This window comes from Parasteatoda tepidariorum, chromosome 2 (genome assembly GCF_043381705.1).
Source record: "Parasteatoda tepidariorum isolate YZ-2023 chromosome 2, CAS_Ptep_4.0, whole genome shotgun sequence".
Taxonomy (NCBI): Eukaryota; Metazoa; Arthropoda; class Arachnida; order Araneae; family Theridiidae; genus Parasteatoda; species Parasteatoda tepidariorum.
Genome location: NC_092205.1, coordinates 229,549 through 253,449, shown reverse-complemented (window position 1 = coordinate 253,449; position 23,901 = coordinate 229,549). Strand labels below are relative to the sequence as shown.

Here is a 23,901-nt window from a genome sequence, read left to right as displayed (position 1 = left end):
AAGAAAAGGGGGGGATGTGGATAAGTGCTTGCTTCTTTACATTGTCCTTTATCTGTCACCTTTACTTATTTTCCAACCCGAAGAATTTAGAATATATGTGGTTCTTATTGCATGGAAATTAGAAGTTTTTTATTCATTAAATAATAAACTTTGATTTGTATTTTTTGTTTTGTGTTTATTAAATATTTATTAAAATTATTTGTAAAAATGTTACATACAAGAGAAAATACACAAAAAATGTATTGCAAAGGAAATTAATCTGTTATCAGATGTCATCTGCTTTCACATTATTTCTTTTTTGTTAACTTTTTAAGTCTAAATGTAAAAATAATAAATATATATACTTTTATTCTTCCAATGCATTCATTTAAAACCTGAAAAACAGTTTCAGGTAAGAAACAGTTGTTTTGCAGAGGTATTATATTGATTGTCTTATTTTGCATCAAGAACCTTAAGTAGTAAGTGATTATAGGACATTTCATTGTAGGAAAGTGTAGCACCAGAGAAAAAAAGTTCACCTGTTGACAGTGAATTGGATCGTTACTTAAATAGATCCTACTGGGAACAGCGACAACAGCAGCAGAAGGAAGAAATTGTTCTGTCCCCTTCTGAGACTAGGAGCAGCCCTACTCCCAGTGCCCCTGTACCCAATTCAGGACCTCCTACCATCAGTTATGGAAAAAGTAGGATCTCTGAGGTAACCCTACTATATTATTTCTAGAAAACAATTATTTTTAAAGTAAATAATCTTTTAGTTTAGTAATGTTTGAGCAATTTCCGAAAGGTTCAGGGACAGATCTTATATGCAGGAAGCTTTTTAAATTAGATCCCTATTACTAAGTTCAGAAAAGGAAAAAGTGAAACATGATTGCAACAAAATGAACTTGTAAAAGTTTCAACAGTTCTTACAGCATAAAGGTAATAAGGACTCATTCAAACTGATTTTGTGGTTGAATTCAATATTGGTTTTATCCCACCTCCTCCCCCACTTGTCATTAATTTGAAAATCAATTAACGCTACTTTTGAATGGTTCTACTAAATTCTTTTTTATTATTATTTAGAAATATCAAAATGGTGAAGTGGATGAACTGACTGATTTTCTGAGGAATCTCAGAACAACTGTGGAGATATTTGTAAATCGAATGAAGAGCAATTCCAGCAGAGGGCGCCCCATTGCAAATGACACGCATGTCCAATCACTCTTCATGAATATTACCAATATGCATTCTCAGCTTCTGAAATATGTCCAAGAACAAGATGATATGAGAGGTAAGTCAGTTTAGTTTCACTACAATACACCCTAAAATGGGTACTTAGGTTAACATTATTAAGATAGATAGCTGCACTTCAGAGAAAGAATTGGAGCAGTAACCTTTCATTACATTCTGTTTGGTAACAAAAAATTTAATGCTACAAAAATCATTATGAAATGTTAAAAGTATTTGGTATTATGCTATGTTAACTACAAAATGAAATGATTATTTTGTACATCAGCATATAGCTTTGAAAATTCATTTATAATTATATTAAAAATAGCTTATTACCATTTGATTTAGGAAGCACAAATTGATTTTTCTATTATAAAATCATATTTAAGTATTTCTTAATTCCATTAATGCAGTTGGAGAATCACTATTGCTGCTGATTACTGACATTGAAGAGGCAGCAAAGCCTTCTAATTTACTAAATATGATGCAAGTCAAAACAAGTTTGTGTCTTTATAAAATTTCTATCAGTCCACAGTGGCACACCGTAGCCCATTTCTGTCTACTAACTGGACAAGACTGTCTGGCAGAACGCCTGCACCAAATTTGAATCAAATCCTTGCTGTCCTCTCTGTAACTTTAATGACCCTACGAGAAGACCTGACCTCTATCGATGTGTGGTTCTTAAAGGCGACTCTGAAAAAGGTTGATTCTTTATTGGCAGGGCAGAGAACTTTTAGGGCAAAGACTTCAGTCAATTCTGATTTATCATTTTTTTTACTAGTTTTTGTTAGCTATTTGTTTTTTGCTTTGCCTGTAGAAAACAATTATTCCTATTATACAGGGTACGTTCTGAAAGTAATGCGCATGCTTTTATTCTGACTCGACTATTGATTGCAGCGCACTCAGATTGGTCGAAAAGTGTGGGGGGGATTTGTCCTTCCAAACGCGCCTGGTCTCAGGTCGCTCCAAGCAGTAGGAGCGGTAGGGCGTGTCTTCGCTCTTCTTTTTTTTGATCGAGTCACGGCGTGATGGAGTGTTCGCTGGAACAGAGGTACGCGATAAAGATTTGTATGCGGCTTGGAAGGAATGCGACAGAAACTCATCTTCTGATTGTCATCTTCTGATTCATCATCTGATTGTCTTCTTTGACACCTGAGGAATCGTACATTTTGAGTTTGTTCCGCAAGGACAATTTGTCTCTGCAGCTTTTTACCTGGAGACTGAAACGCCGGGTCGCGTGCGTCTGACCTGACATCAAAGACACCTTCAAGCTCTACCATGACAATGCCCGAGCCACACGGTCTTCATCGTCACCAACTACCTGACCCAAAGTAAGACCCCCTTGGTGCCCCAGCCTCCCTATGGCCCTGACTTGGCGCCGTGTGACTTTTTTTGTTCCCCCGACTGAACATGGAGCTGAAGGTTAAGCACAGGGAGTCGGTGGAGAACAACCAAGCTCATGTTACAAGGTTCCTGAGAGGCATTTGAGGGTGCCTTCCAGGCTTGGCAGAATCGTCTCCACAAGTGTATTGATGCACAAGGGAACTATTTCGAAGAATTTTAACCATTTGTACCCATAGGATCAATAAATCTATTTTTCCCAGAAAATGTGCATTACTTTCAGAACGTACCCTGCATATAAATAATATTGTTATGAAAGTAGTTTAAAGGTTATTCAAAGATTACAAGATGTCATCGGATGATTGAGGGTTCTATTACATATCACCCAATGGAATTGGTAAAATTAAATATAGACATTTATTCAAACTTTCAAAATGTTTTACTTGAGAACTCTGCAGTAGTTAAATAAAATGGATCCAAAATAAGATATTCATTGTTCATTTTTCTCCTAAATTAAAGTTCCTTATTTATTTTTGTTTATAGTTATAGCTTTGAAAATATAAATGTATTGTATTTTAATTTGACTTAGTTAAATCATTGCGAAATTCTATTCTGATTTTTTCCATACCTAATAACTTATCTAACTAATTTAGTTTTAAAATTAAAATGATCTATTGAAATAAAACTGGACTTGTTAAGGTTTTCTTTTCAAACGCTTTCTTTACAAATTATAAATTGTGTCAGCTGCTTCACTGTTAATCAAAAGTAAAATCAGTGCTGTTGGCATGGGGCCTAAGGCTAATGAATAAAGTTGGGTCCTCTTTATCATTAAAAAACTTTAATATATTTTCAAAATTAAAGATGCATTTAATTAAATGTTATAGTAATCAAAGTTGCTTCAGTTAAAGATTTAACAATTTGTTGCGTGCACAGCATACATAGTAATAATTTGTACTTATGTGCTTATCATTACATTTTTAAGTTTATAAAATATAGCAACTGTTGTTAAAAAAAATTTAAAGATAATTTATAAATAAAGAATAAAGCTAAAACTTAAAATAAGCCAATGTATTAAATGAAAAATCGGAAGAAACTGAAATGAAAATTAGTTGAAGATATAAAATTAAAATTGCTTAAAAAAATGTGAAGGGGGAAATCTTCATCCATCGTGTAGTGAGCACTTCGTGATAGAAGCCTATTCTCAAGACTTGCCAGACAAAATTTGCATAATTTAAATTGTTCGGATATGAGATTTTTATAATTGCATGAAAAGGGTCCAATCTTTCACCTACTCTTCTTCTGTCTAAACTATTTGAATCATATTTTTTGGATTTCTTATATTTTGATGGTCAAGAATCCAAAAAAGATATGTTTTATACAGAGAAAGTATGTTCTTGTGTTGTAACTTAAAAAAAAATTACAACACAAGTAGCATTTTTAAGTTTAGGCTCTCAAACCATTAAGTCTTAGTATGTAAAAATCCAATCATTAGATCAAAAGCTATTCAAGATGTTCACTTTTTTTGCACTCTGTATACATCAAATATTTTCCCAAACTAACTCAATATTTTATTTAAAATATCCAAAAAATTTACATTAATTGCAACCTTTAAATTTTAAAGCAATAAAGTTATAAATATTATACTTGATTTAAGTTCCTTAATTTAAATATGGTAAGAGCACAAAACACAACATAGATTCAGCAATTCTAAGGTTCTATAATTTTTTGTAAACTTTCTTTATATATATTGCTATATCTCTGGAAAAGGAATTTATAGCATTCCATTATGATATGCAATTTTTACACTCAATCTATGAAGTAGTTATCTATGGTTAATCTATGTTGGTTCAATATATACACAAAGCAAAGATAATTCACTATTTTAAGTTAAAAATTAATAACTTTAAATGTGAAATATAATTTATAACTTATTCAATTACCAGGGGTGAAAGAGCATTTTCTCCCCCCCCCCTCCCCATGAGTGTTTACGATAATAAGTCATTCCACCATTAACCTTTTCTATTATTCTCTTGTTCCATAATAAAAAATAGTCATTTTTTATTCATTGGATCTATAAAAAAATAGTTTCATCCAAAATAATGAAATTTTGTACCTATAATGTTCAAAACAATTGTTTTAAATTACCTTACAGGTTTATTTATACTAAAACTGACATCCTTACATTTTATTTCCTATGCTGTATAATCCATTAATGAAATAGTATTGTTGCAATTACAATACTTTACAAGTTGAAATAAAGGGAAGATTTCCTGCAGCAAACTATAAATAAAAAAAACATAACAAACTATAAATTAAAAAACATAAATAAAAAAAACATAACAGACCCACTCAAAGGGTATAACTCGTCGCCACCCTTTAGGCAAATCTCTAATTTTTTTTTTTTAAATTAATGTTAAAGATCTATTTGGCACCTTGGCAATTGTTGTTGGTGCGACAAATAAAGATAAGAAACTATTGTTTAAAAATGCAGTATTAATAGTTGCCTTATTAAAAAAAATTATCCATTAACAAAATGTAATTTACATTGAATTTTTTACCTGACTACGAAGACAGCCCTTTCATCATTGTCAATGTAATTGTCAATAGTCCCTTCCTAAAACAAATAAACTTCGTTATATTTCATAAAACTAACTACATATTTTCAGCAGATTTCTTTTTATTTCTTTCTCTCTTCGACTTGAACTGCCACTAGCAAATTTCTTATCCATATTGAGATCATCAATGATTTTAAGCCTAACTTTTCTTTAAATTTGAAATTTTTTCATAACCACAATTCAGATGTAAATTTAAAAAAACTATGATGATATAGTTACATTAATTACCCTGTTCAAAAACTGATGACTGCATTGATTACTTCACTTGGAGCAATCTGTCCAACTGATTAAGTATTTCAATGTTCCTCTCTCTTTTCTCCTTTGTGTTAAACAGAATTTTCCAAAAATTTATTAAAATGTAAATATTGTTTCATAAGTTGCAATGTTGTAGCTTACTATGAGAGACTTCAGGATAAGCTGAGCCAGGCACGTGATGCTAGGGCTGCACTGGATGCTCTACGGGAGGAACATCGCGAAAGAATGAGGCGAGAAGCAGAAGAGGCAGAGCGGCTGAGGCAGATACAAATGGCTCAGAAGTTGGAAATAATGCGCAAAAAGAAACAGGTAAATTGTTTCCCTCTGCTGAGCATCAACCTGATGTTCTAAATATTTTGAATAGCGAAATTGTTTTCATGAGCATAAATAAAAGGGAAGATATGAACTGCATTTCCAATTTTGTGTTAGCATTTTTTACAGAATTAGTAAATGGCGCAGTTTTATTTTTATACAAACACAAATTCATTAAAACAGTATCATCTTTTAATCATTTTCATACCTTTTTTATGCAGTTTCACAAATATTAAAAAAAAAATTTAAAAATCATAAGAATCACATACTTAATATAAAATATTACATTTTTTAATGCTAAAAATTTCATTTTATTAGTAATAATTAGAAACCATAAAAATTCCAATATTTCATAGCTTCTAATTTTTCTGTCAAGAAATCCTTGTTTTTATATATTTTATTGTCATTTTAGACAACAAAATATTAAGTCTTTTTTTTACTTTCACAATCTTAGGTGATAAAATAAGAATAAAGAAAATATCAGAAATAAATTATTTTGTATACCATCCATTAAAGTATATTCATAATTTCCATTCACATTATCTTTATAATAACATAATATGGTCAAGATTTTCCTTCTCCTAATTAGCATGCAACCTTTTTCAACTGTATTACCCCTTGCATCTATATCATACTTTTTCACCTAATTTTTCAAGCATTTTGTATAATCTGATTCTAGGAGAATTGGTTGTAAAGGCTGCTATGTATAAATATGTAGTTTTTAAATATTCATATTTATAAGACGTTTCTTTGCAATCATCATTCATAAAAATCATATTTAAATCTTTATTTCATCATTAAGTATCATTTTATAAAAATCTTCTAATTACATAACATATTTCTTTAGAGGCATTATTTTTCTGGCCAAACTTATCACCCAGAAAAAAAATTTATTTGTCTGTGATATGAACATGAAACCTAATTTTTTTTTTCAAATAATCTAATTCTATATCTAATTTATCTTTAACAATTTTCATGTAATTTTTGTAATTTCTGTTTTAATATATTTTTTAATATTTTTATCATAATTAAAATCACATTCACATCTCTACTAATTTGAATGCAGCATTTTTTTTTTATTAATTTTTTGTGTTTTATCTTACAAATCTCGTATGCATGATTATTTCAAATATTTATTGTTGATTCTCCATAATATATTTTACATCCATGCCAGTAAAGTTTATATACTGTTTTTTCCTAAACACCATCTACTATGTCAAATTTTTCATCTAATTTTAATTTTTTTCTCACCACTATTCAAAGCATGTTGTATTATTTAGCTAAATAATATTACCAGGTTATTAAATTTTTACTTTTTGAATAATATCTTCTTCAATGGAAAATTGCTTCATGTTTGAGATCTCTGTAACATTATAAACCTGCTAGTGTAACATTACAAAATGCATCTATGTTGCATGTTTTTAAAAATAGTCTTCATAATTTTATTCCTGCTTTTCTTAAAATGTCTACATCTGATCTGCAATATTTAACAAATTCCTTTTGAAAGTGAAATCCAGCAATCCTCGAGTGGTATCCTTGGAAAAATTAAAGGGTTTTGCAGGAGTTAAGACTGATATCAACAAAAAAAAATTTTGTTTTAAACATTTTCGAAATTTGTAATTGTATTGAAATTGAATCAATTATCCATTATTTAGTTATTTCAATTGCTTTATTGAAATTATATATAAGGTAATATGCCAAGGAGCGAAATGGCTTTTTTTTTTATATAAAAATTATATTATTTTTCTAACAACAATTATAAAAATTTTGCAATAGTATTTCACATTGCACTTTTCTAATCAAAACAGAATAACTGAATTCTTTATTTAAGAAATATGTTTCCCTAGTAATCACTTTCAACATTTATTACAATTCTTTTTTCTATATAGCAATATGAAAGCAAATTTTTAGTTGGACTAGATTCATCTCCAAAAGACTGTGAATTCAACTGTCAAACATAAAACCTAATTTTAGATTATTAAATATTAAAAAGTCTATAATCCAAGATGAAGAAGTCTTTTTAATGTTAAATAAATAAATAATCACAGGAAATTTAATATTACCTGATTGGAAACTTCATTTGCTTAAAAAATATTCCAATTTGTATATTTCTGAAGCAAGTGGCAATCAGTGTTTTTAAATCAGTCTCTTAATGGTTATAAAGTACAAAAAAAAAAATTTCTTCTGTTTACTTTAAATGTGAATTTAGGATTCGGCTGGAAGGAGCTTGATTATTTAGGGTTCTCTATCGCCGAAAAAAAATTGGGAACCACTGGTATCATTTTTTTTTACCATTTGTTAAATTTTTCAAAAGTCATAGAGGCATGTAATATTTACGAGGCATTTTGCTTATATTGTTTTGGGTTTTTATATGTCTTCCAAAAGTGAGGAAAAGTTATAACTTTTTGCTAACTATTAAATTAAGCATATTGAGAAAATTTGTCAATGGAATCAATGTAAAGTTGATTGAATCTACAAATCTTTTATTATAATCTGTTTTTTTTTCAATATAAATAAATTTTTTTCCTTGATAAATATTAAACACTTTGAAAATCAAAACCTTTACGATACTGAGCTATGGCTGTAAGCCTCTTTTTGTTATAGTGAGAATCAAAACCTTTACAATACTGAGCTATGGCTGTAAGCCTCTTTTTGTTATAGTTTAGACCATAGATTCTCAACCTTTTTAACGTTGCCGTCCCCTTAAGGAGCAGAAAACATTTCAACGCCCCCCTTTGTTAAAATCCAGTTACTTAGAGTATGGAAACGTAGGGAGGTGTGCTGAATTATAAGAGGCAATATTTTTAAGCAATTTTTTACACATTAAATTTGTTTGGTTTTTTAAAAAAAGAAATAATGTGTACATCAAGTCGATAATTTTCCCTCGGCAGGTAATCGCAGTCTATTTGTTATGATCAAAATAAATACGTTTAATGAAAAAAAAAAATACAACAAAGAAACCAATGCTTTAAAAGAATAATTTATTCTTAATTAGATTATTAAGAAAAACACCAAAAAAATTTTTTTTACACTAAAACTTAGTATTAATGAAATATTCAAGTAACTATGATAGTGTGATGATTGTACTTAATGGTTCAGAACCAATTTCTTTACGATCGGTTCAATACTTTCAGTGAGAGACGACGCAAATCACCTCGTTGCACAATTTCGAGTTGATTTCTCCTTTTTGTGACAAGATCTGTAACAGCACTGAATCCACGTTCGAAGGAAGGGATGGCAATTTAAAAATTTTTTACGATAGTCTATAGTCCAAGATAGAAACGACTGATGTTACCTTTAAGCAAAAATTCTGCGAGACGATCACCATTTCTAAGTTTCATTAGTTAAAAGTTCGACCAATTCCTCGTAAATCTGAACCTCTGCTATTTCAATGTTCACTAAAGGGTTCAAAACCCATAAACTCATTGAGGGACTTCCAGAGAACAAAACATCTCTAGAAGGATCAGAAAAAGTTCATATGAAAAGAGTCAAGGTGTTGACAAAATTCTACTTCCACAAAATGAGTTTTTTTAGAAAGGCAGAAATAAGTGATTTTGTAGGGATCAAATTGAGCTCGTCGCCTTGAAGTTGTAAATTAACGCCATTAAATTTTGCTGATAAATCAGCCAAAGTCTTTCTTAATTTCTAGCAATCTGCCTCTCAGAGCTACATCTCTGTTTTCGAGGAACTCAAGTACAGAGTCGAAAATATTCCAATACCTATTAAGACAGAAGCTTTTGGAAAGCCAGCGAATCTCGGTGTATAGTAGCAAGCGATTGAATTCTTCATTGGTTTTTTTTTACACAGCTGTCGGAATAATCAATCCTAGAGAGCATTACTGCGAATTTTGTTTACAGCAGATATGGCATATTGCAATGATTGATGCAAATGGTGGCTGAGATTTTTTCCTACTAAATGCTGTCTGTGAGTCACGCAGCTAACAGCTAGAATATCTGGTACCACCCTTTCCAAAAGGACGATGTCGACCCACCATTGTAGGAGCCTATCAGTGGCAATAGACATACTATTCGCAAGAGGAATGTTTTTCTCTTTAAAATAATCTTTGACAGTATTAAAAATAGATTTACCTTTGATATCTATAATCAAGCTTCTTGCAAAAAGCATCTCTTGAATAATTTTTCCCACCTTTACAAACCGGACCTATACCTACAGCAAAGTCTACATTACCTGGCAAGGTTGATTCCTCAACTTGAAGGGAAAATTCATTGGATATCAAAAGTTTGCATAAAGAAATTTCAACGTCTTCAGCCATCTCAACATTTCGTCACCGCACTGTATCGTTGCTTATGGGATATTTTTTTATTACATTGGATGCGGCCAGATGGTGTAAAACTGCTTCAAAAACTTCCTTGTCAACAGGCAGTATCAACTCTGCCCCAATGGTATGAGCTCTCCTAGACCAATTGAGCTATCAAACCATTGTCACATTTTTGTGATGAGGTTGCTAGTAACCCCGAGACCGAAGGTGCCTTCAGAAACGTGAAAAAAAGATGTTCGGGAAAAATGGCAAATCTTTATTTTGTTTGTCAAGATGAGTTTTTTGCAAATGCTCCTGCTAACGGTAAGATTTCATTACCTCATTAGACGAATTCATTACCTCATTAACGAATGTTTACTTAATAAGACTTCATTACCAAGTAAGCACATGGGTAGTTGAGAGTTCAACAGTGATTGAACAAATCCCTACTTCAAGTGCGTGGCACTCGATGAAAGAAAATCAACTATTTCTTAAAATTAATAAATAATTTATGATAAAGAATTAATTTGCGCACTTACCTGGCCAAATAAACTATGAGATCTAATCGAAACTGGGGAAAAAACTGTAAGGAAGCTAACGAAAACCATTATAGGAATCAGAGGTCAAATCAAAAATTCAAATTGTAAGCTCATGCACTTCAGTTTCCACCATATGCCTTCAGTGAGTCAGAGGCTAAACCTACTGACTCATGCGCTGAGCTGTGTTAGTTCGGATCAGAGAATAGGTGTATAAGTTCGTTTTATTGCTGGTACAAATGGTGTATCGGATAATCTTTATTTATTATATTAATTTAATCTTTTTTTCCTTAATATTAATTTTAGTTATTAAATAAATTTTAATTTAGTAATTTTAATTGTAAGTTATAAAATTAAATTTGAATGACAAAATATGCTTATCGCCCCCCTACAGCACAAAACATCCCCAATGCCCCCCTACTGCCTAAAACAAGCTCACCGCCCCTAAGGAGATGGTTTCGCCCCCGTTGAGAACCAATGGTTTAGACCAAGTAATTATTGACAAAATTCATGTTCAATACTAAATTATTTTTTCCGCCATTGTAATTATGACTTATAACCAAATTTATTTCATGAGTTCCCTTTTCTTGATTAGTTATTTTCAGTATAAGCTCCAAATCAATAGTACAAATACAACCTTTTCTTCTGTTGTTTAACAGAGTTTTTTTATACATTCTGAATTCTTCTTACAAGCATTAAACCTTCATTTCTTTTTAATCTAATTTGTCTACATCCTTTTGTTTCCATTAAACATTTATGACCACTCGTTCTCTACAGTTTTTACATTCCAATTCTCCACATTTATGTTTTTTAGGAATCCTTTACCTCCACCTAAAGGCCAAGAACACTTCTTAATATTCCATAACATCTGAATGACAGTAGTTGAGAGTGTAACATTCAAGGTTTAATTTTATTTACAAATATATGAACACACAAAATATTCAATGACACAAACAAAACAAAAATAACATGCCTCTTAATCGGAGTTTCTATCAGTTCTCCCCCGAGCCAGAGCGCTTGGTAGGAGCTTGGATTAACTTTGAGCCAGGGTTGGCAGGTTTTTGACATGTGACAGTTTTTGACAGTTTAAACCATGGTTTAAACCTCACTGTCAAAAATGTTGAAAATGTCAAAAACCTATATTCATATGTGAAATTTAATTAATACATAAAATTTATATATTTTTTATAAAGGATAGTGTTTCTAAATATGTTCTAGAAAAAATAAATTTAAAATTTTGAAGAAACACTTATATTTTGAATAGTAACCAAAATCTTGTACTTTTGAAAGCTCACATCTTTTGTAATATTATGTATTCATTTTCATGTGTTATTGAAAATCTGCAGTGATATTATTAAGAAATTTATTTATAACCAAATTTAGTGTATAGTATAGATTATACTAAAAATTAGACATTTTTAAAGATAAACATTAGCAGTTTTGTACATTAGACATCTTTTAAAGAAAAATCTTTTTAATATTCTTTTAAATCTTCTTAATAATCTTTTTAACATAAGACAATACAAATTTAAGTGCTTTCTGTTAAATACACAGAGTAGTTAGTGTCGATTTACAGTATATTCAGCCTATTCATTTACTATGCTGAAAATTTAGTTTATCCAAATACTTGTGAATTTCATTTTGCTGAATACTATATACATAGTTTTGTTGAATATCTAAATATTCAGCTGTTGAATAATTACTTCTTGCTTTCAAGATATGCATTATTTGTATTCTTAATACAAGTGGGGGAAAAAAATTAAGAGGTAAAAATTGTTTTAAAATGATAAGTGTAATAATTATAAATAAATATAATAAACAATATGAATTATATTTATCATTATTCACAAATATAACTACTTTTAAATTCAAATTAACATACTGGATAATAAAGATATTCGGTATAACATTAAAAAAAATTTTTTTTATACACTTGTATCTTATATCAAGTTTGTATTTATACAACATAACTTGTAAGTTCCTTATAAATATTAGTTATATGTTCCTTATATGTCAAAAATGCATAGTAATAAACTTTTAATTTTCTTAAGTATCAAAAAAAAAATTTTTTTTTTCAAAATATAAATATTTAAAAAAATTTTGTGCAAAATTTTTCTGCACATGCATTTGAATATAAATTTCTGAGATTTTAAATCTGTTATTTTACCTTAATTTTAATTAAAAAATATTTTAAAACCTGCTGATTACCTATAGTATAATTAAATTTCAATATAATGCATGGCAACTGTTGGTAGTTTTGAAGTTTATATATTTTTTTGGCAAACTTTAGTTTTTGACGGTTTAAACCAGTATTATAACCTTGTCATGTCAAAAACCACTTTTTGACGTCAAAAACCCAACCCTGCTTTGAGCACATGATGATCATGTGCGCATGAGAGGAAATTAGGTGATGGAATTAATAAATGTAATTGCAATTCCCAACAGCTATTGTTAAGTTTATGTTTTAAAAATCTTTTATATACATAACTTTTATCTTTATTCGGCATATTATGTATCATTTTACTTACTTCGTGTATTTTATATCATATTCATACCTTTTTATCTGATTTTATTTATACCTTTCATCTGATTTTATTCAGATCTTTTATCTGATTCTATCAACCAACTTATACCATTTCATCAGTTATAATTGTAAAACAATTAAAGTGTTGCATGTGTGTCTTTTGAACTGTTAACGTGGCGCAGCATGTCCTCTTTCGGACTTTGTGCCACTAAACCTTACATTCAATCCTATCCAATCGGCATATTATGATTATCTAAACATTATTTACCTTTAAATTTTCTGAATGTATAATAAAACACCTCCTCTCCTTCTCAATTTAAATTTTCGACAAAACATCTATCACATTTTAATAAATATTCATGCATATCTATTTTTATCATAACTAATTTGACAATAATCGCAATAATTTATTTTACTTAAAAACCCCTTTAATAGTAGTTATAACATCAAAATGGTTTTGATTTTTCAATATCTAAATGCAGGTATTTTTATACCATTCTACATTCTACTGCAAGTAATCTACTGCTGTCTAATAATACTCTTTTAGTGCTTCATGAAAATTTACTTGCCATTCTGACAAATCTCTGCAAGAAGTATACAAATTATCTTTTCTTTGTGTGAATTATAAAATTGATCTTAATAATATATTGCTCATTTTTTTTATTAGAAGACAAAAGTCTGTTTTATTAACAATTCTATTACAATACGAATACAAAATTTTGATCAACATCTTGAAATTTTTTAATCATAAGCATTGTTAATTTTTGGTATCTAGAAGCAACATGCAATACATTCATGAAATGTACTTATTAACACTTATCATATTGAGGAGTTTTTACATTTGAAATTCTTTAACTCTATGCATTAAAAAATCTTTTGATTTGTGTTCCATAATATACAAAAATAATCGATATGTTCTCTTTTAACAACATCTGTTTTGTTTAGAGAAACTTTTACATTTGATGTGATTTTATCTTTAGCATCAACATTATTTTTATATATTAAACTTTTATCTCTTAAGAGGATGCTATACCATGGACCACAAATTCTGCTTTAACTAATTTAAAATATAGAAAAAGTTGAGTTCAATCTAGAGTATGCCATGAAGTTTCAATTGCTGAAAAAATAAATCAAAATGCTAACAAATTATTGGAAGAGAACTGATCCTGAGTTATCCTCTCAGAATTTGTTTTCATTTTGGTATTTTGAAATTTTTGTTTCAGCATACGAAACTTTGTGGTTTACTCAAGGTTTGCCTGAACTCATACTTCAAGTTATTTATGGAGGAGAAAGAAAATGTGCAATAAAAAGTTTCTCCCATGGCATTCTCCTAATTCATCTACATATTTTGTAATTGGAACAAGTTCTTCTCTAGGGTTTCCTAAATTTTTTATATATTTTTGTTTTGCATTGAAAAATTTTTTACCCTGAATCAAACTGTTAAAGTTTCAACTTTTTCTTTTAGTTATCATCAGTCTAAATTTTAGTTGCAGAATCACTGTCCCCTTGAGGGTCTAACATATTTTTCAAATCTTATCTTTCCGTATCATAATTGTCATTATTCGTTAATTTAAATCCGGCAACTGGCTGTCATAAATACACAAGTGGGCGACCTTTGTGCTAAAATACAAACTAAGGTGAACAACGTTTAAGAGCACAAAAAAATATTTATAAATGCAGACAGCTGTTTCGGATGCTCAAAGGGCAACCTTCATCTGTTGCACTGATGAAGGCTGCCCTTTGAGCATCCGAAACAGCTGTCTGCATTTATAAATATTTTTTGTGCTCTTAAACGTTGTTCACCTTAGTTTGTAACTGGCTGTCATGGAATCCTTTCTTTTTTTTCATCATCTTCCAGTGGAGATATTATTAAAAAAATAAATTTTTATTTTTTTAAAGAAAGAAAAAACTTAGTTTTCAGAGTTTTTAGTCATTAGAATTTCTTGACTTTTCATATTTATTAAACAATGGTTTCTTTCTTTCAAAATAAATAATGTTTACTAGTACCTAGTACTATTATTTCTTAACCTCCAGTTAAATTAAATTCTTTAAACTAGTATAATTTTCATAGTTTACTGAATTGAAACAAAAAATAGAACACTGATGGAAATTGTAATTATAACAGAACTGTCATAAAGCCTGTTTCAGTATTTATGCTATTCATTGCTGCTTCTAAAAAAGCATAATATAATCACTTTTATTAAAATTAACCAACCTTTTTTCATATCTAAGTGATCAAACATTATTCATTTCTTTTGTTGTATGGAGGTATAGACTATCAAAACTTCATCAGATGTAACCGGAATAGGATAAGATGTCATTTCATTTGATTGATGTTGTAACGAACCCAACTGTTTTCAATAGTAGAAGATAATCTTAATGCAGTGAATCCTGCTGAATATTTAAATTTATCACTCTACCAAAGTGATAAAACTTCAGCAAGGACTTTAATAGGATGGAAAATATACTACTCGAGTTTTTAACCACTCTTTCACAGACAGCTGATCCTACTCTGTAACACTCAATTAATGCATTTTTGTTTTGAGTGTCTCCTAGGCAGACTCACCTCTCTGCAGATTTGATGATAGATGTAAAACTGTGGAGGAAAGAAGTACTGGATTTTGTATTCAGTATGAAATAACCATAAAAAGAGGCCCCAAAATGAACTAAACAGAGTGGAAATTGCATCCTGCTGCCTTTAACTATGATTTGTCATTGCTTACACTTTTTTCGTTTAAAATAATTAATTAAAAAAAAATCCAAGTTTGTCCTTTTTTTTTAATTAAAATGATAAATCCCAAATTGTTAGTTTTTCTGAAGAGTTCAAGTTTTGCGAAAAAGAGAAGAAAAAAAACCTAGGTGATTCTATACTTGGCATTTTAAGATCTTTAAAATTATTGTAATAAAGAGTGGGAAAATGAGCACTAAATGTGAAGGACAAATTATAAATAGAAAAATACGAGGGAAACTAGGAATAACTTTTTGAAGAAAAAAAAATATTGTGCTCTTAGATTTAGCGTAAAAATTTACTGAGCAAAAGTGGTCATTTATTAAAAAAGTTATTTGGGCAAAATTTGCATAAAAAGTGGGACTTGTTTATGTAACTTCTGGATTGTCTTGAGTGAATTTTCGCTTCCTGGATAATTTTAGAAACAACAAAATAAAATTTACTATATTACAAATTTTCAAATGAATGCTCTTATACTTTAGTGAGGCCTTTCTTTATAGATAATCTTTTTCATAATTACCTAATTAAATAATCCCAATTATCTGAAATGAAACATTTACTTCAAAAACTATAAAGGAGAGAAAAGTAGACATACTTTGAGTGCTCAAAAATAAGTTCCCAGTCTCGGAATTTGCCAGATTCAGTCATTTCATAGTGAAACACCACTGTTATAAAAATACTTTGTTCATAAAGTATAAATGATTCCATTTCTCTATAGATATTAGCAAAAAAAAATGCTTTTAACTTATGTTCTTACAGCTATGCATCTAACTTTGTAATCTGTTTGACTATAGTTTCAAGGGTAGCTTTAAGCAATGGGAAAAAATAGAATGTTTTCATATTCATTCCGTGATGTTAATAGAAGTCGTACTTTGTTATCGAGCATTTTTAATGATTCTATGGATTGATTTGAAACTATTATGAGTTGATGCTGGGAACTTCTTGACCAAATAATTATGAAATGTATTATTCTTTTATGATAAAATTTGCTTCTATTTACTTAAATAGAGCTAATTATGCTTAAAGCCTGGATTTGGTCTGAATGTAAAATATCATTGCAGGAGTATTTGCAGTACCAAAGGCAGTTGGCCATCCAGAGGATGCAAGAGCAGGAACGGGAAATGCAACTTCGCCAGGAGCAACAGAAGCAGCAGTACCAAGTGATGCCCCAAGCTGCCCCATATCCACAGCAACATGCATATGTTCCACCCTCTCAAAACTATGGAGTGCTCCCTCCTCCCAATGGCAATGATCCAAGTATGCAACAACAACAACCTTATCATCCTTCCTTCAATCCTCAAATGGCAGACTATCGACAACAACCCTACTCTATGCAAGGTAAATGATTTTACTAAACATTGAATTAGTATAAAGCCCTCACTCACTCAACATGTGATCTTTTTTTTTAGATAAGTAGGAAATCTAAAAAGGTTTCAGTAATTTTAATTACCCTAATTGAAAGACTAAGTAAAATCATAGGTAGAAGTTACAAATTTGGACCATGTATTCTTTATAAGATTAATAGAAAAACTAAAAAGTTTCATTTTGCCATTTAGTAATTATTGAAGTAATTACCCCTATTGAAAGTTAACATGAAATAAAAGTTAGATAAAAGTTTCACATTTAATTTCGACTCCTTATCAGATAAAGGGTAAAACTGAAAAAAAAAAAAAAAAACATTTCTTTTTGAAATTTTCTAATGATAGAGGTAATTAGCCTAATTAACAAACACAAGGTTTAGTTTACCTCAAAGATAGTAGTCTTAAAAGTTGACCACGTTTTCCATATCCATTAGAGGGTAAAACTTTGATATTTTCCAATTATTGGACCAATTAGCTGGTAATTAGTCTAGATGATGTTAATGATAAATTGTAAAATCTGTTCATTATAAAATAACAAAATAAACTAAGTCTTCATTTCAACTAAACTAAAAGCAAACTTTTGTAATTATCAGGGTAAGTGCATTTTTTCAGATAGTGAAACCAAGAAAACATTTAATCTTGTAAATAATTTTTTATATTTAAAAAATAATTTTATGTGGGTACATCCGAAATTTTTAATATATATGAGGGGAACTGGACTATCGCATTGATGTATGTCGTGTAACCAAGGTTCACACATAGAACATCTGTAATGTATGTAAGTAAAACTTTAATAGTTTCGGAATAATTTCATATGTTTCTTTTTTCATATTCGTCTTCTTTTTTTTACTATAACGCTTCGAAACCCCGGAGGGAATTATGAAAATCCCTGTATATATATACAGTAAAACTTGTGTAAGTTGACCACTTGTGGTGCATTGTTTTAGTGGTCAACTTAGACAAGTGGTCAACTTATAGAGGGGGTGGGTCATTGCTTACTTTTTCGTTTCCTATATAATGTTGCTATATATTTAAATTTTTTTTTTACTTGACTTAAAAATTTAATTCAGAAAATATGCAAATGAATATCCTAAGAAATGTGTTTAAACCTGAATGAACTTCAATTTGATACATATAATTCTAATATTTAACTAATTTTAAAAAAAAAATTTTTTTTCGTTAGTTATGCATGTGAAGTGTTTAATAAGTATAATTTCTTAAAATATCAGAACACGAAAACATGTAATTTGAAAACTTTAACAAAATAAAATTATTTGAACACTTTAAAATATATTTACTACACTTAAAGATCAAAGACCATAAATAAAGGATCAAAGCATATTTCAGAGCATTCATTTATTCAAATGCTCACTATTGCAACTGGAAGAGCAACTTTTCAACTAACACACCTGTTTTCAATGAACGGAGGAAAGAAATGGTCAATAGCTGACCCCTTACAGTTTCCCCTGATGGTCAACTCACAAAAGGGTTTAGATTAGCTTTTTACACTATTTCACCTAACAAGTGAAATTTTAACATACATTGCAAAAATGGCAGAAAATTTTCAGATTTTTTTTTCCTGGTCAACTTATGAGGGTTTTAGAATAGAATATCATAATACTCCTAGACAAAATTGACTTATTTCAGTGGTCAACATACAAGATAGACAGGTGGTCAAGCTACAAAGGTTTTGCTTCTTTATATTATATAGGAAAAATTCTGTTCTTGATAATTGAGGTCAACTTATGCAGGTGCCCAACTTACAAGGGTGGTCAACTTGGCAGATTTCACTGTATATATAAAGTTTAAAATATAGAGAAGACATGGAAAATATTAAAGGTTAAGGAAAAGAGAAGAAAAATTATGAAAATAAAATATTACTAAAAAGCCAGAAAACAAAATAATGAAAAGAGATCTCTTCATCAGCTCACACAATTATATCTACTAAAAGGAGTGCCTTCTATTATTGTACCCAAAGCAAAATATGTCAATACTATAGTGTGAGGAGTACTCAAAAAATTAAAACGAAAATAGAACACATTAAGTAAAAAATGTATCGAGCAAAAAACAGAAAATATAACGTAAAGAAAATACAGAACAAAACACAAAAAAATATTTATAAAGCGAGTAGCGAATTGAAATGAACTTATACGTACTGGAATCTTTCAAGAATGATTTAAAATATTTTCATAATACAGGGTTCCCACGGTCCTTAAAAGTCCTTAAAAACTACTTAATTTTTATTTTAGAAAATAAGGGCCCTTAAAAGTACTTAATTTTGGTTCAAGGTTTTTAAAAGTCTTTAATTTTTTAGCATCACTATGGTTGATAGCAAAAATTTTTCTGTTCAATTTTTTAAAACAAAATAAGAGTTCTTTTATCACTTAGAATTAGACCATGCATCGAGAGTAAAGCATTTTAGAGAGACAAAAATTAATGTGTATAGGGGGGGGGGNTTTTTTAATGGCTGGGTACAGACAAGGGAAGAAAACATGTCCTTTCGTTAATATATTGGTTATTTCCTTAATATATTCTGCCCTTTGCCTAGAATGATACTCTATGAGAACAGAGAAGCATTCTAAAAGAAAAGAATAGTGTGGACAAGGGGAATACTGCAAATGGAAGAGATATTGTTTTTTTTGGGGGGGGGGAGCAGTTTTAAGGACCCACACTAACCTTCAAAATTGACAGAATTCTGGAAATTCAGTTCTACTGGTTATGCATCTGCTTATAGGAATTAAGTAAAACGCTAAGAAAATCAAAAAGTATAGGAATTAAGTAAACACTAAGAAATATCAGGGAGAAAAAATTTTGAACAGGAATCTATAACGAAAACTATTTCCTAAAATCTCAAATTAAATAAATTTGTATAATATTTCAATATATAATAAGTAACTGCAGATTTATAGAAAGCATAACATTTTTTAAAATTCAGGATTGTATTAAAAATTAAGCAGATTTGTAAGAAACAGGGTTTGAAGAATCTTAGCCCACCTAGGTTTTTCATAAAGAACCTTGAGTTTATTGATGAAAACCAAGTGTTTTTTTCAAAAATACTTAATTTTTTTCCTGAGTACTAAATAAGAAAGCAGGATTTGCTTCTAACAAGAAAGTTAAATATTTGGTAACTATTTATAATTTGTTTTGTTGCAATATAATTTTTTTTTTTAAAGTTTTAGATTGTTACCCTATTATTATTTCTTAAGGATATGCAGATTTGCTTGGTAATTCTTTGGAAGGCCTGTTAATTAATGCAATTATATCAGTTCTTACATTATAATAATTATTTTTTTTTTTTTTACTTATTGATTTTTTTAAGAAGGTAAATAATTAAATAATTTGTACTGTCACTGGTGGCATATGCATATTCAATGATAAATATAAACAATCACACTATTTTCAGAAGTCCTTAATTTTTCAAAAAAGTCCTTAATTTCTTCAAGAAAAGGTCCTTAAAAGTGCTTAATTTTTGCTTTGTTGAAAGAGTGGGAACCCTGTAATAAGATTGCCAGATTACAAAATACGAATACAGAATCGCAAATGGAGTTAGATGCGTAATTAGAGAGATTTTTTACATTTCGTTCTTACTGCAGTACTGAAGCACGTTTGATTTGTTAGTTACCAGGGATTGGCCCGAAAATGGATGTGCGCAAGGTAGGAATATTATACTGGATAGTTTAAAGTTTATAATTCATAATGTAGATATTTAATTTTTCAATTTTAATGATTTTAGAAAATTAACGTTTATAAATATTTTAAAAAAAGAAGAAGAGAGAGAGAAACACAATTAGCCCAATTTGCAAGGATTTTTGGATTTGCACGTAGTAAAAATATAAATTAAGAAAAAAGTTTTTAGTAAATTTATTAATAATAACATACAATTAACTCAATGATTTTATATAGAGCTTAATTATACTTTATTATAGAGCTTAATTATACTTTAGTTGGGTTTACTAAACTTAAAAAATAAAAAATTACTAAACTTAACATTTTTACTATTTTTTAACTCCTTATTTAAAAGTTCAACATAGATTTTTTTACAGAAGATTGTATAATTATTGTTAGCTTTGTCTATGGTTTTAATTACAAAAATTTTTTATAGTTGCTTAATTGATTAAATAATTTTAGAAAAATCTGTTGAATTATTGCTGTTATTTTAATTTTCTTTATTATTAAAAACAAAATTTTAAAGTAATAATAAACAGCCCATTTCCATTCTGATTACATACCTAAAGGTAAAGAGAATCTATTTGATATCTTCAAACAAAAACAATTGAGATCATTAAGAAAATATTTTAGAATTTTATTAATTGATTTATGGTAAATGGTAATTTTGTACCTCATTTCTAAGTATTTCACAAGATTTAAATTACCAGTAATAATATGTTTATCAGCAAAATCAAAATACTTCTCTTCTTCACGGTGACACACACACACACACATATATATATATATATATATATATATAAAGAAGTATTAAATAAGATATTGCTTGACTTAATTTGATGCTAGTTTTAGAGCAGAGCAATTCCAAAGGATATTTTTTAAACTCCATAAACTGATTTTTTAGATGACACCCAGTGATAAAAAACATTATATTTGTTTCTTCTCTAATAATTTAATTATGCAGCTTGTAGATTTCATTAATAAATTATAATCTCATGTGAAGATAAATGCATGCATTCCTCAATATTTTTTGAGAAATATTAATTTTAAACCATTTAAATAATTTTATTTGGATCAAAATGGTTACATTTCTAAAATTTAAGTAGTTTCTGTTCAAATAATTTTTATCCTCATGTTTTTCTACAATATAAATGAAAGACAAATTATTGATCTATGTTAATTTAAAGGTTTATATATAGTATGTACTCATAAATGTAATCAAATGAGTTGATTTAAATAATTTACTATATAATTGTATTAATTTATTGTTATAATAATTAGCGTCTCTCCTTTATGTAAATACAATTGTAAATGCTATAATAATTAACTTCCACATTACACTGAAGATGTCATTAAATAATTTTGTTTTATTATATAAATAATACTTATTTAAGCAACTAAGATTCTTTTTTTTAAATGATTTAAAAACTAATGAGTTTTTTTTTATTATCATTGAGTAATGCCTGCAGAAAACAGAAAAGTATTCTGCTCCTGAAGCTCCATTTGAATTTCTGAAGGTTGTTGTTATGTTGCAATCAAACATTAATATAGACATTTTTTTTAACTAAAATATGTTTGGTATCTAAGAAGACTTTTTCTTTTACTATCATTTCAATCATAGGGAATGTGTGAGCTATTTTGGCTAGTATAATCTTTTTTAAATAATTTTACACATTGTTTATAGTCATGCTGAAAGCCAAATTTAAGTTTTCAGTATTTCAGAGATAGAAATAAATATTCAAGTTGTTAATGATATACCAAAGAAGAAATTTCATGAAATCCTTTATTATAAAGTTTTTATCCATCTCTTTTTCTTCTTTTTTTTTTATTATTTTTTTTTTAATGGCTGCAATTATAGTCTAGGCGTCTAGGTACAGTATAAGATCATTTACTTAAGATTATAAAAATGGTGTAGGGGCTGCAGTATAAGATCACTTACTGCGTCCCCAAGTTTAAACATCTAAAATCAAGTTTAAACGTCAAGTAGAAACAAAAAGCATGTTTTAAGATAGGCTGATTCCGTAACTGATACAAGGAAATGTGATTGATGAATGAACAACTTTTAATCATAAAGTTCTTTATACCACCATTAACTGAAGTCTGTGTCATTTCAGTCCCTGTGTCAATGCCTCCAGGAGCACCTTTTCCCCAACAGCCAGGAATTCCAACATCTGCTGCTCCCATGAGCCATCAGATGATGATGCCCCCACCCCAACATGTCCAAATGATGCCTCCTCAGCAGCAGCCTATGATGCAACAAAACCAACCCATGCTCCCAGATGCTTTACCTCACTCCCCACAACACCAGGAGCAACAGCAGCAACACTGTGATCCCCTTATTGTGTTTGACTGATCCTCAATTAAATTGCAATTTATTTCTTTTGAGTAAAATATGGCATTTTTATTTAAAAGAAGAAAAAATGTACATTGTATTTGATTGCTTCCTATTGTTAATTTTTCCTTCTTGATTTAGTGGATATAATTATCTATCTATATATAATATATATTTGTTATGAATAATTTTTGGTGTAGCTTCAATAAAATGCTCTTCTTTTAATTTCTTTTCTTGAATTTTTTTAACTATGAAAAAAACGGCCTTTTAAGTTTCTAAAAAGAAAAAGGTGTCTCATTGTGTGCACCTTTGAAGCATTGTAAAGCATGCAGGTGAGTAGGCAGATATTTAAAAGATGACAATCAAATGGTTATTGCTATCTGTGATTATCCTGTTCATTAAAATAGAATCACCCATGCAATTCATTGTGAAATCAGAAAAAAAAAATTTTTTTTTGATTTACAGGAATTTGAAAGAGTTGTTTTTAAATACACAGACAAATATCTGCATTAAGGAAAATTATGCAAAAAAATAAATAAGTATAGGCTTTTAAATGAAATGCTGCTCTTAAAAGTGAAATCCTAACATATTATTATTATTATAGTTGTTGAAAATTTTGCACTTGACTAAAATTAACAAAACTATTCCTGTTAACTTTAATTACAATTGTTACAAATGATCCCTTTGTCTTAGCAGACAATAAGAAGTGACTGATTCCTTATCTTAAATAAAATTTTAAAAAATTGCCGGGAAATTTGTAAAAC

At 29.1% G+C, this 23,901-nt stretch overlaps 1 protein-coding gene across 1 annotated transcript in view; it reads left to right on the top strand.

Moving 5' to 3' along the window:
- The window catches only part of LOC107453404 (Hepatocyte growth factor regulated tyrosine kinase substrate), a gene marked incomplete at its 5' end in the record, with an annotated part of 63,593 nt that extends 40,231 nt beyond the window's left edge, over positions 1-23,362 (top strand). Inside the window, 5 exon segments of the mRNA XM_071177048.1 lie at positions 488-697; positions 1,063-1,270; positions 5,557-5,729; positions 16,840-17,116; positions 22,920-23,362. Coding sequence (XP_071033149.1) covers positions 488-697; positions 1,063-1,270; positions 5,557-5,729; positions 16,840-17,116; positions 22,920-23,158 — 1,107 coding nt within the window. The 3' untranslated portion in view covers positions 23,159-23,362.
- Positions 23,363-23,901: the final 539 nt, after the last annotated feature.